Here is a 12,012-nt window from a genome sequence, read left to right on the forward strand (position 1 = left end):
GGGGCTCTGGGCAGGGCTCCTCCCAGCTGAGGCTTTGGAGCCCACAGCTCTGGGTCCAGTGTACTGGGAGTGGGTTGGGGTTTGTCCTGTGCCTAGCCCGAGGGTTCCTGGTCTCTGAGCAGGGCCTCTGGGTGCTGCTGCTGTGCTGATACTAAGAGCGAATGCCTGGAGGAGTGGAGCATTGTGCTGGCAAAGGGAAAACAGTCGAGGCGCATGTGTTCACCCTGCAGCAGCCAGTGGCATCCCAGACGCCAGGGGCCGGGGGAACCTGACGGGCAGCAGGGTGTGTGTGAGCAGAACAGGCAGCCGTGCGCTGTGCTACTCAGAGCAGCACCACAAGGTGTTCGTCCCAATTGGGGTGGTGGGTGTCGCTGGGAGTCCCGGTGTTGGCTTGGCTGGTGGGGTTTTGTGCTAAACCTAGCAGCCTGCTGTGCAGAGCATTGGCACTGGGGCATTGCTGGAAGAACGATGCTGGGGGTGGTGATGCTGCTGCCAGATGCTGGTGGGTTTGTCTGGCACAGGAGCTCTGTGGGTGGGCAGATGGCGGGCACCAAAACACCAGGTGCCAGCGGATTCCCCCTGCTCCGTCTGGATGCTGATGTGAGCTGATCTCCTGAGGCAGCAGCTCCTCACAGGGGTTTATCGCTCTGGGATTCTGATGTCCCTGCTTAGAGAGGAGCATTTTGCAGGGAGAGTGAACTGGCTGGACACCAGCAACTGCTGAATCATAGTCCCAGCTCTGAGGCCTCGAGCAAGTTACACCTGCCTCTGTTTCCCCATCTGTATCACAGGGCAGCGAGATTGATCTGCATTGGGTTTGGGGTTGCTGATCTAAAGGCTCAATGCTGTTAGCAGCTGGTGGCCCAGGGCTTCGCTCTGCTCTGTGCAGCCTCGTGAGCTTTGTGTTTGCAGCCCTGGCTCCATGGCAGTGGGGTTCCCCTCTGCTGCCCACAGCTTCCACAAGTGTGTTCCCCAACCTGGCTAACCAGCCCGTCACTCCGCTCTTTCCAGAACGGGCTGAACGCCCTGCATCTGGCCTCCAAGGAAGGCCACGTGAAGATGGTGGCTGAGCTGCTGCACAAGGAAATCGTTTTAGAAACAACAACCAAGGTAAGGGCTGGCACGGGCAGGAAATGGGGGCTCAGCACATCCTTTGCCCACATTGTACCCAGGAGAGGCTGGGCTTGTAGCAATGGCACTGGGCTGATGCGCAGGAGATTTGGGTTCTGTTTCTGTCTCTGCCACAGCCTCTCTCTGCAGCCTTGGGCAGGTTCCTTCCCCTCTCTGCTCTATAAACTGGGGTGGGTGAAACTGACCTGCCTCCCGGAGCGCAGGTGCCTTCTCCATGTCTTGTGTAAAGCAAAATGGGACTCCCAGTTGGATGACAGGGCTAGAGGAATCATAGAATCATAGAAGATTAGGATTGGAAGAGACCTCAGGAGGTCATCTAGTCCAATCCCCTGCTCAAAGCAGGACCATGGAGACATCCCTGGGTGAGTAGCTGCAAAGAAATCCAGGCCTGGGTTCAGAGCCTGCCAGGGGAGCACAGGGGGAGAACCCACTCCAGGAGCAGTGAGGGGCTTTCTGATGCTGGGAAAGAGGAGACCACGTCACTGCGCATCCAGGAGAAGGGCAGCAGCAGGTACCTAACCTGTGAGAGCTTCCTCCTGTCCATATCTCCTATCCCAGGTCCAGCAGAACCCCACAGTCCCTTCCTCCCAGCCCTGGGCTGAGCTGCTCAGGCCCAGCATGGTCCCTGTTGCCCCGAGGGAGCTCCCTGCAGTCGTAGTTCAATAATGTGTCATTGTCACCTTGCCTCACCTGAAAGTCACCGCTGAGGAGAGCAGTGCTCACTCGTGACAGGCGGGACAAAGGCTTTAGCGAACAGGCTGATGAATGAGCAACCTCCAGCACAATCTGTGTCTGCATCTCCCTGCCGGCGCGTTCCCAGCACTTCTGGGCTAGGAGGGTGCTGACATCCGTGGCGTGAGACCCCAAAGGGGATGCAGCAAAGCCTGGCGATGGATCGGCTAAGCTCCTGCTCCCCCCTGCTAGGGCTCTGGCTGTTGAGGCCCGTTGAGCCTGACTCAGGGTTTTCTGGCTGCACTGCCATTGATTTAATGGGGAATACAAAATCCTCCTCCTCCTTGTGCTGAAAAAAAGGGTGTGGGCCAACCATCCTGTGCGTGCTGCACGGAGCTGCAGGGCCATCCATGGGGCACAGTGGGTTCAGGAGCATCCGCTCCCAAGGGGGCCAGGCCCTGCTCTCCCCTCCCTACCCCAGCGCTGTGGGGCTGGGCCCTGCCTGCTCCTGTACTCGCTCCTAGCCACGGCGGCTGGCTCTGTCCACTGACTTGCCTTTCCTCTGTCACTAGTGGCCAGCTGGTGAGCTGGCTCCAGTCACTTGTTCTCTCGTTTATTGTCTCCCTTTCTCTGCTCCTTGCCCTCCCTGCACTGCCTTCGTCCCTTCCTGCGTTGTCTGACCCCCGTCACACCTTTGCCTCTTGGCTCTTGTGTCCCACTCCCCTGCTGCGGCCTTGCTCCCACACGATCCCTGTTTCCCCTGGCTGGCCAGGTGCCAGTCGGCCTGGTCCAGCGGGGCCCCTCTCGCTGGCCCAGGGACTCAGGCAGCTTGTGGCTCTGCAGAGCTGCTCACAGAGCAGATGCAGTCAGGGCAGCAGGAGCAGCTGGGGGCATAGGGAGAGCAGCCTGCCGGGTGAGTTAGCAGGGGGACAGCCCTGATCTCAGGCAAACCCAGCTCAGCAAGGGGCACCTGAGATGGGCGTTCAGCAGCCCCCTGTCCCACACTGATCTTCCCCAGGAAGCAGGGTCTCCACAGCCGCCTGCACACAGTGAATCCTTCCCAGTCATCCCCTACGCACCTCTCCAGCATGGAAACAACCACCAGCCCACGTGGCCCCAGCATGGCCTCCTGGCTCCCAGGACCAGGGACACAGAGACATACACACTTCGTCCCTCTCCCTGGTACAGAGTCCGTGCCCATGGCTAGTGCACACAGCCTTCCTGTGTGCACGCTGGGTTTGCCTACCCTGGAGTGCTTGTTTGCTAACTAACTCTCTGTGCCCTCCCTTGGGACATGTGTGGAAATGCCATGGCTTGTCTGCACATGGGGTCTGCAGGTGTTGGTTAGGTGTCAGCTAGGGCATGTTGAATTACACATTTCCGTGAGTGCAGACTTGGCCTGTGCGGACAGGGTGCACGCTCCCCAATAGCTCGCAACCTCTAACACCAGCTCCAAGCACACCTGCCTGGCTTCCCCATGCACAGCCACCCTCCGACCCTGACCCGTATGCTGCAGGCTGCTCTGTGGCGTGCCCTGACTCACCCTGTCCTGCTGTGTTTCAGAAGGGAAACACGGCTCTGCACATCGCGGCCCTGGCAGGACAGGAGGACGTGGTCCGGGAGCTGGTGAACTATGGGGCAAACGTCAACGCACAGTCGCAGGTAAAACATGCTGTCTGGAACCGGGTCTGGGTGTTAAACAGCCCCCAGGCAGGTCCGCGGGCTCCTAGCTGGGGTGCCCTGACAGTGCTGAGCAGCCATGCCCCAGAGCCCGCCTGCGTCCCAGCTCCACAGTGCTGACGGCCACTCCTTGGCTGGCTTTTCTCTTCCCATTTTCCTTTGAGCCATTTGGGCAAGCCTTGTTCCTGAGCAGACACGGCGCCTCTGTCCGGCTGGGGAGGGTTAGAAATGTCATGGCAGGGGGACACAACCACGCTACCAGTGGTGGACTGCAGCTGCTGCTCTCCTGGAGGGTCAGTAAGAGCTGGAGAGAGAGAGAGAGAGAGAGGGTAGAAAGGAGGAAAGTGAAACATCCAGGGCCAGGTTTCTGAGGGCTCAGCACCCAACTCTGTGGCCACAGGTACTCAGCCTCCAGCGTACACCCAGCATGCTGAGCGCAGCTCGAACTCGGCCCCCAATGACTAGGGGCGGGGATGGGGAAAGCATGTTACCACACTTCATGCACAGAACGGCCCAGGAACTGGGTATGTGACAGGGAGATGGTATCCATTTGATCGCCTCCCTGTCACTGGTCACCTGTCTGGCGAGGCAGTGAGCCCTGCAGGGCAATAGTATAACTTGGCTGTGTCTGCACAGTGCCCAGCACAACAGGGCCCCATCTGGAGCTGCTGGGTGTTACTGGGGTGTGGATATTTACTAGCACTAGCGAATAGAGACGCTTTCCCGTCTTGTACCGACCAAGCTCTTGACCCTTTGTTCTCCTCAGAGATCCTATGGCACTTTCTGAAGAGCAGGGGTGTTACCCCTGCCAGGTTTCCTGGGACAGTCCCAGCATCCATTCTGCCCCCCAAATGCCACTGGGGTTTCACTCCTCCTCCCACCCCTGCTGTGTTTCGCCATGTGGGGTGGGGGTTGCTGCAGGTGTGCAGGGAGCTCTGGGTCCTACAGGGTGAGGAGCAGTCCGTGATGGTGTCACGGAGTCCCCGGGCGATGCTCTGGAACTGCTCCCTACGCAGCCAGGCAGGACTCTGGGGAAGTCTCCTCTCGGGGAGCAGCCTGTCTGCAGGACACACAGCTCACCTGGCTTCCACCTTCCTGGGTCTGACCTTGGAGCATTCAGCCTCCTCTGCCCCTCTGTTCGCGTCCCGCAGCAAGTCCACCCAGGCAGGGTCCTGGGGCAGCCAGAGGGTCCTGCCCCCCAACTCCACAGTCAGAGGGGACTCTTAGCCAGCCAGGAAAACAGAAGGTTTATTAGACGACAGGAACATGGTCTAACACAGAACTTGTAGGTGCAGAGAACAGGACCCCTCAGCTGGGTCCCTTTTGGGGGTCAGTGAGCCAGACAACCCTGTCTGCACTTCACTCCTCGTCCCCAGCCAGCCCCAAACTGAAACTCTCTCCAGCCCCTCCTCCTCTGGGCTTTGTCCCTTTCCCCGGGCCAGGAGGTCGCCGGATTCCTTTATTCTCCAACCCTTTAGCTCTCACCTTGCAGGGGGGAAGGGCCAGGCCATCAGTTGCCAGGAAACAGGGTGTTGGCCAATCTCTGTGTCCAGACCCCTGCACACACCTGCCCTCTAGGGCTCTGCAACGATCATACACCCTTACCCCACCACCTAGATACTTAAGAACTGCATAGGGGAAACTGAGGCACCCCCACAATATTCAGAGGAAACATTAAGAACAGTCCTGCTTCATCACAGATGGTCATGCATGGCTCTGTGTTTGCAGAAAGGCTTCACGCCCCTCTACATGGCAGCACAGGAAAATCACCTGGAAGTCGTCAAATTCCTGCTGGAGAGCGGCGCCAACCAAAATGTAGCCACAGAGGTGAGACCCTGCAGGGGGTGGTGCCCAGAGCCCGTGGCCAGTGCTGCTGTCGGGCTATCATGTTGTGCACAGGCTTCCCCTTGCTCTGCATCTTACCTCCCCCTCTGTCTCTGGCAGGACGGCTTCACGCCGCTGGCCGTTGCTCTGCAGCAGGGGCATGAGAATGTGGTCGCCCACCTCATCAACTATGGGACAAAGGGGAAGGTCCGTCTGCCCGCCCTGCACATTGCTGCCCGCAATGATGACACCAGGACAGCCGCGGTGCTCCTGCAGAATGACCCCAACGCTGACGTCCTCTCCAAGGTACCATGGGCTCCCCTGCAAGGGCTGGTGCCAGCTGGCACTCCCATCGGAAGCCATGCTGCAGAGGCTGCCCAGAGCCCAGCACTCCCGCCTTGCTCCCCTCTCTGTGCTGAAGGGTTTGAAAGTCCCATTTCCTTCCAGGCCCTGCAGACCTGGGCTGGCTCAGACTGCACCGTAGAGCATGCTGGGGCAGGGGATCGGCAGCTGGCCCAGGTCTCTGGGACAGGGGGCTGCAGTCAGGGTCAGAGCCTGTCTGCAGTCGGTTGGTCTGTCTGGGGGGCTGCACTGACCCGCCCTTTCTCTTCCCAGACCGGATTTACCCCCCTGCACATCGCGGCTCACTATGAGAACCTCAGCGTGGCCCAGCTCCTGCTGAACCGCGGTGCTAATGTCAACTTCACCCCACAGGTAGGTCCCAGGCAGCCCAGCACCCACACGCTCGGGGGCAAGGGGCAGGGGCTCGGGGGTGTCTCACTGTGCTGCCGGGATGGCATGATCCGCCTGGAGTCTGCCTGGCTGCTCTGGGGCGTGCGGACTGGAGGGCAGAGATCCCATGGGCTGGGCAGACGGCCGCCTCGCCAGGGGCTCCAAATTGCAGTCAGCAATTACTACCCCAACCCCTCCCACCTGTCCCAGCCGCCTTCACCCCACTGGGGACCTCCGGCCTCTCTCGGCTCTGCTGGGAACTGGCCCCTCACAGCCCCGTCTTCATGCAGCGCACAAACGACCCGTCTCCTCACGACAAGCGTTGGCCTGGGGTCTCCCAGCTCTGACTGCTCCGTGGGGCAGTGGGCTCTGACAGCCCATGGGGTTCCCAGCTCGACGCTCTCTGATGCTATTTCTCTGCCCCTAGAACGGGATTACTCCACTGCATGTGGCTTCCCGCCGGGGCAATATCATCATGGTGCGGCTGCTGCTGGACCGAGGGGCCCAGATAGAGACAAGGACCAAGGTGAGACTCACCGTGTCCCCAGCTTGTGTCCCCCCACCTTGCGTGCATGGGCCAGAGACCCCCCCCCGGGGGTGGAGCTGTGCAGAGCCCCCGCAGACCAGAGCCCTTGTGCAGCGGGAGCCACTGGCCATGTGCGGGCACTGTGCAGACGGTCTGGTGAGCGGGTGTGTTGCCGGTCCCTGGGAAGGGGGCAGCGTGATGGAGAGGTGTGGCTGGCTCCTGGAGCGTGCAGGGAGTGTGAGGCTGGGACAAGCCTCCTGCACCCTGTGCGCTTGATTTCACATCCCTGAGTTCCCCAGAGTCTCTAGCCACACCCGCCCGCCCCGAGACCCTGACCTCCCTCTCTGTTCTCTAGGACGAGCTGACTCCCCTGCACTGTGCAGCCAGGAATGGACACATGCGAATCATGGAGATCCTGCTGGACCACGGGGCTCCCATCCAAGCAAAAACCAAGGTGCCTGGCCCTGGCCTGTGGGGCTCTGAGAGTTGCCTTGCCAGTTGGCTCTGCCTTGGAGCCTGGGCCTGCTTCCTGGGCGCTGGGGAAGCTAGGGCTCTGAGAGTCCCATGCTAGCTGGGCATTGCCAGTGGGCAGAGACCTGGGAATGCCCCACACTACAGAGGCTCCCTGAGCTGTAATGCATGCTTGGGCCTGCCCCAGCAGCTTGGAGTGGGCTCCTGGCGCTCTGCGGGTGGGGAAGAGCAGCTCTGATTTGACGCACAAGGCAGTGTGGGCTTCCCCAGCCCACACCGAGCAGTGCCCCTCACTCACACCCGCCTGCTGCCTCCCGGGGCCAGGCCACGAACATCCCCTGCAGTGGGAACAAGGCTTCTGAGAAAGGTGCAGTCCCCATACCGCAGCCGGCCAGGCAGCAGTGCTGCAGCTTGTCCCCCAGCCTCAGCCCAGCACCATGCATCCTCTGCCCCTTTGCAGGGATCTCAACGCCTGTGCAGGGCCCCCAGGCCCTCTCCCTGCCCTGGGTCTCCGGCAGGGGCCAGATTTGTGCCCCATTGGCCCAGAGGAAACCCCTGTGTCCTGCCTGGCTCTGCCCTAATGCCCAGGCTGTTCCCTGCCCTCAGAACGGCCTGTCGCCCATTCACATGGCGGCTCAGGGAGACCACCTGGACTGCGTGCGGCTGCTGCTGCAATACAAGGCTGAGATCGACGACATCACCCTGGACCACCTCACACCGCTGCATGTGGCCGCACACTGCGGGCACCACCGCGTGGCCAAGATACTGCTGGACAAGGGGGCCAAGCCCAATGCCCGAGCACTGGTGAGTAGCGTGGGCTGGGCAGGGGGGCCTGGTGGGAGGGCTGTGCGCCGAGGGTCTGACCGGACGCCTCCCTGTCTGTTCACAGAATGGCTTTACGCCGCTGCACATCGCCTGCAAGAAGAACCACATCCGGGTGATGGAGCTGCTGCTGAAGACTGGCGCCTCCATCGATGCTGTCACGGAGGTACGCGGCCCTGCCCCGGCTGTGGAGACGCACTTGCCTTGGCTGCCCTTCCTGTGTTCAGGGTGTTGCTGCCGGCATGCAGCAGGAGGGGCCAGCCCGGGGGAGGCTGTGCTCCATGTGGTGGTGGCCCCAGCCCTGCCAGGTGCCTTGCTCTGGTGGTGCTGCCATCTCTGATGCAGTGAGCAGAAAGGCCATGGCCTAGCAGCACCTTGGAGCAGCGGCACAGGTTCACTGCCCATGGTGGGAGGGAGCAGGGAGCTCTTCTCTGCCAGCCTGGCCAGAGGGCCCGGGTAGCCGGGCTGGGTGTGCTGGGCTGCGGCACCTCCCGGACCTGGGAACCAGGAAACCGTTCTCCCTCACCCGTGGCCTGTGAGTTTGGGCACCAGCATGAGACACCCCAGGGCTTCTGGGCCTGATCTTGGGGTATGTGGGAAACTCCCCGTCACTGAGCCAAGGTGACAACCCTGGAACGGGCAAGGCCATCGTTGCTGCTTGTGTCAGTGGGGGGCTTCCCCATGCTCCCTGCAGAGCTGGGAAGGGCTCCCCCATGCCACAGGAGGGGCTGCTGGTGGCCTGGAGCAGAGCTGCTTGCAGGAGCTCAGACACTCTGCCCAGGCTCTTCCCAGCCCCCTGATCCCCTCCCAGGGCCATCAGATACACACGGGGGATAAGTCCACCGGGGGGGAGAGGAAGAGGGCAGGTACTCCTCCCCCCAGCCCTTCCCTGGGGCTAGCCTGTCTCATCTGGCAGCAGGAGCCTAGTCTGTCGGTGATGGTGTCAGCTCCTGGAAATGCGGGGTGGAGGTGGACTCTCGTCCCCCATACGCGGGCACCATGCCAGCTGTGCTGACTTCCTGCCTGTCTCTCTTATCCCCCGTGTGCGGGAACCACGCCGGCTGTACTGACTCTGCCTGTCTCTCTTATCCCCGGTGTGCGGGAACCGCGCCGGCTGTACTGACTCTGCCTGTCTCTCTTATCCCCCGTGTGCGGGAACCACGCCGGCTGTACTGACTCCCTGCCTGTCTCTCTTGTCCCCTGTGTGCGGGAACCGCGCCGGCTGTACTGACTCTGCCTGTCTCTCTTATCCCCCGTGTGCGGGAACCGCGCTGGCTCTACTGACTCCCTGCCTGTCTCTCTTGTCCCCTGTGTGCGGGAACCGCGCCGGCTGTACTGACTCTGCCTGTCTCTCTTATCCCCTGTGTGTGGGCACCGCACCGGCTGTACTGACTTCCTGCCTGTCTCTCTTATCCCCCGTGTGCGGGAACCGCGCCGGCTGTACTGACTCTGCCTGTCTCTCTTATCCCCCGTGTGCGGGAACCGCGCCGGCTGTACTGACTCCCTGCCTGTCTCTCTTGTCCCCTGTGTGCGGGAACCGCGCCGGCTGTACTGACTCTGCCTGTCTCTCTTATCCCCGGTGTGCGGGAACCGCGCCGGCTCTACTGACTCCCTGCCTGTCTCTCTTGTCCCCTGTGTGCGGGAACCGCGCCGGCTGTACTGACTCTGCCTGTCTCTCTTATCCCCTGTGTGTGGGCACCGCACCGGCTGTACTGACTTCCTGCCTGTCTCTCTTATCCCCCGTGTGCGGGAACCGTGCCGGCTGTACTGACTCTGCCTGTCTCTCTTATCCCCTGTGTGTGGGCACCGCACCGGCTGTACTGACTTCCTGCCTGTCTCTCTTATCCCCCGTGTGCGGGAACCGCGCCGGCTCTACTGACTCCCTGCCTGTCTCTCTTGTCCCCTGTGTGCGGGAACCGCGCCGGCTGTACTGACTCTGCCTGTCTCTCTTATCCCCCGTGTGCGGGAACCGCGCCGGCTGTACTGACTCCCTGCCTGTCTCTCTTGTCCCCTGTGTGCGGGAACCGTGCCGGCTGTACTGACTCTGCCTGTCTCTCTTATCCCCTGTGTGTGGGCACCGCACCGGCTGTACTGACTTCCTGCCTGTCTCTCTTATCCCCCGTGTGCGGGAACCGCGCCGGCTGTACTGACTCTGCCTGTCTCTCTTGTCCCCTGTGTGCGGGAACCGCGCCGGCTGTACTGACTCTGCCTGTCTCTCTTATCCCCCGTGTGCGGGAACCGCGCTGGCTCTACTGACTCCCTGCCTGTCTCTCTTGTCCCCTGTGTGCGGGAACCGCGCCGGCTGTACTGACTCTGCCTGTCTCTCTTATCCCCTGTGTGTGGGCACCGCACCGGCTGTACTGACTTCCTGCCTGTCTCTCTTATCCCCCGTGTGCGGGAACCGCGCCGGCTGTACTGACTCTGCCTGTCTCTCTTATCCCCCGTGTGCGGGAACCGCGCCGGCTGTACTGACTCCCTGCCTGTCTCTCTTGTCCCCTGTGTGCGGGAACCGCGCCGGCTGTACTGACTCTGCCTGTCTCTCTTATCCCCGGTGTGCGGGAACCGCGCCGGCTCTACTGACTCCCTGCCTGTCTCTCTTGTCCCCTGTGTGCGGGAACCGCGCCGGCTGTACTGACTCTGCCTGTCTCTCTTATCCCCTGTGTGTGGGCACCGCACCGGCTGTACTGACTTCCTGCCTGTCTCTCTTATCCCCCGTGTGCGGGAACCGTGCCGGCTGTACTGACTCTGCCTGTCTCTCTTATCCCCTGTGTGTGGGCACCGCACCGGCTGTACTGACTTCCTGCCTGTCTCTCTTATCCCCCGTGTGCGGGAACCGCGCCGGCTCTACTGACTCCCTGCCTGTCTCTCTTGTCCCCTGTGTGCGGGAACCGCGCCGGCTGTACTGACTCTGCCTGTCTCTCTTATCCCCCGTGTGCGGGAACCGCGCCGGCTGTACTGACTCCCTGCCTGTCTCTCTTGTCCCCTGTGTGCGGGAACCGTGCCGGCTGTACTGACTCTGCCTGTCTCTCTTATCCCCTGTGTGTGGGCACCGCACCGGCTGTACTGACTTCCTGCCTGTCTCTCTTATCCCCCGTGTGCGGGAACCGCGCCGGCTGTACTGACTCTGCCTGTCTCTCTTATCCCCCGTGTGCGGGAACCGCGCCGGCTGTACTGACTCTGCCTGTCTCTCTTATCCCCCATGTGCGGGAACCGCGCCGGCTGTACTGACTCTGCCTGTCTCTCTTATCCCCCGTGTGTAGGCACTGCGCCGGCTGTACTGACTCCCTGCCTGTCTTTCTTGCAGTCTGGCCTGACCCCTCTGCACGTGGCCGCCTTCATGGGGCACCTGTCCATCGTCAAGATCTTGCTCCAGCGCGGCGCGTCCCCCAACGTCTCTAATGTGGTGAGTCCCATCAGGGCAAGAGGGCATGTCGTGTGGGGTCCTGCCATCCCCATTTGGGCTTCCAAGCTGCAGAGGCTCCCGAGGTGTCTCCCTGGACCCTCCCTCGCATGAGTCCGGCCTGAGGCTGCTCTCCGCGGGGTGAAGCCTGCATGCAGTGACTGACAGGCTGCACTGGGGCAGCTCCCCGGGGAGCACGGAACCCCTGATTCACTCTCCTCTCCCTTGTCCCTGGATGCAGAAGGTGGAGACACCCCTGCACATGGCGGCCAGAGCTGGGCACACAGAAGTGGCCAAGTACCTGCTGCAGAACAAAGCCAAAGTAAATGCAAAAGCCAAGGTATGTCTGGCAGGGAGGGGGCTCCGGCCAGCTGGGTCCCCTCTCTCCTTCCACCTGCCTGGGGCTGAGCTGGGCCAGAGGGTTGTGCAATGGCAGGAAACGGTCTGTGGGTTCCTCTTGTGGTTGGAGCTGCCACTTGCCATGGGGAGCTGCAAACGTAGTAGGTGCCTGTGGGGCAGGGCGCACTGAGGCCAACCTCCCTGGGCAGGTTGGTGTCCCCAGCTCTATGGGTCTCCCCTTTTCTCTGAGGCCAGGCTGGGTGTTGGGGGCAACGGGTGCTGGTCTCTCTCCAGAGTGCCGTGCAATGCCCCAGTGGCAGGTCTGAGCCCTGAGGGCTGTCACTCAGTGGGAGGGCTCCAGACTCTGACAGGGCACATCTGTCCCCGAGGCAGCTGTTCCTGGCCTGATGGAGAC

At 61.8% G+C, this 12,012-nt stretch overlaps 1 protein-coding gene across 10 annotated transcripts in view; it reads left to right on the top strand.

Annotated features, from left to right (window-relative positions):
* Positions 1-12,012, top strand: part of ANK1 (ankyrin 1) — a 115,877-nt gene that overhangs the window by 70,744 nt on the left and 33,121 nt on the right. For all 10 annotated transcript variants that reach the window (XM_073325379.1, XM_073325377.1, XM_073325378.1 and 7 more), the window contains exons 3-13: positions 1,012-1,110; positions 3,367-3,465; positions 5,212-5,310; positions 5,428-5,613; positions 5,923-6,021; positions 6,467-6,565; positions 6,921-7,019; positions 7,643-7,840; positions 7,926-8,024; positions 11,163-11,261; positions 11,500-11,598. In XM_073325379.1, coding sequence (XP_073181480.1) covers positions 1,012-1,110; positions 3,367-3,465; positions 5,212-5,310; positions 5,428-5,613; positions 5,923-6,021; positions 6,467-6,565; positions 6,921-7,019; positions 7,643-7,840; positions 7,926-8,024; positions 11,163-11,261; positions 11,500-11,598 — 1,275 coding nt within the window. The remainder of the gene's footprint in view (positions 1-1,011; positions 1,111-3,366; positions 3,466-5,211; positions 5,311-5,427; positions 5,614-5,922; positions 6,022-6,466; positions 6,566-6,920; positions 7,020-7,642; positions 7,841-7,925; positions 8,025-11,162; positions 11,262-11,499; positions 11,599-12,012) is intronic.

The sequence above is a fragment of the Lepidochelys kempii genome, chromosome 26 (assembly GCF_965140265.1).
Source record: "Lepidochelys kempii isolate rLepKem1 chromosome 26, rLepKem1.hap2, whole genome shotgun sequence".
Classification (NCBI taxonomy): Eukaryota; Metazoa; Chordata; order Testudines; family Cheloniidae; genus Lepidochelys; species Lepidochelys kempii.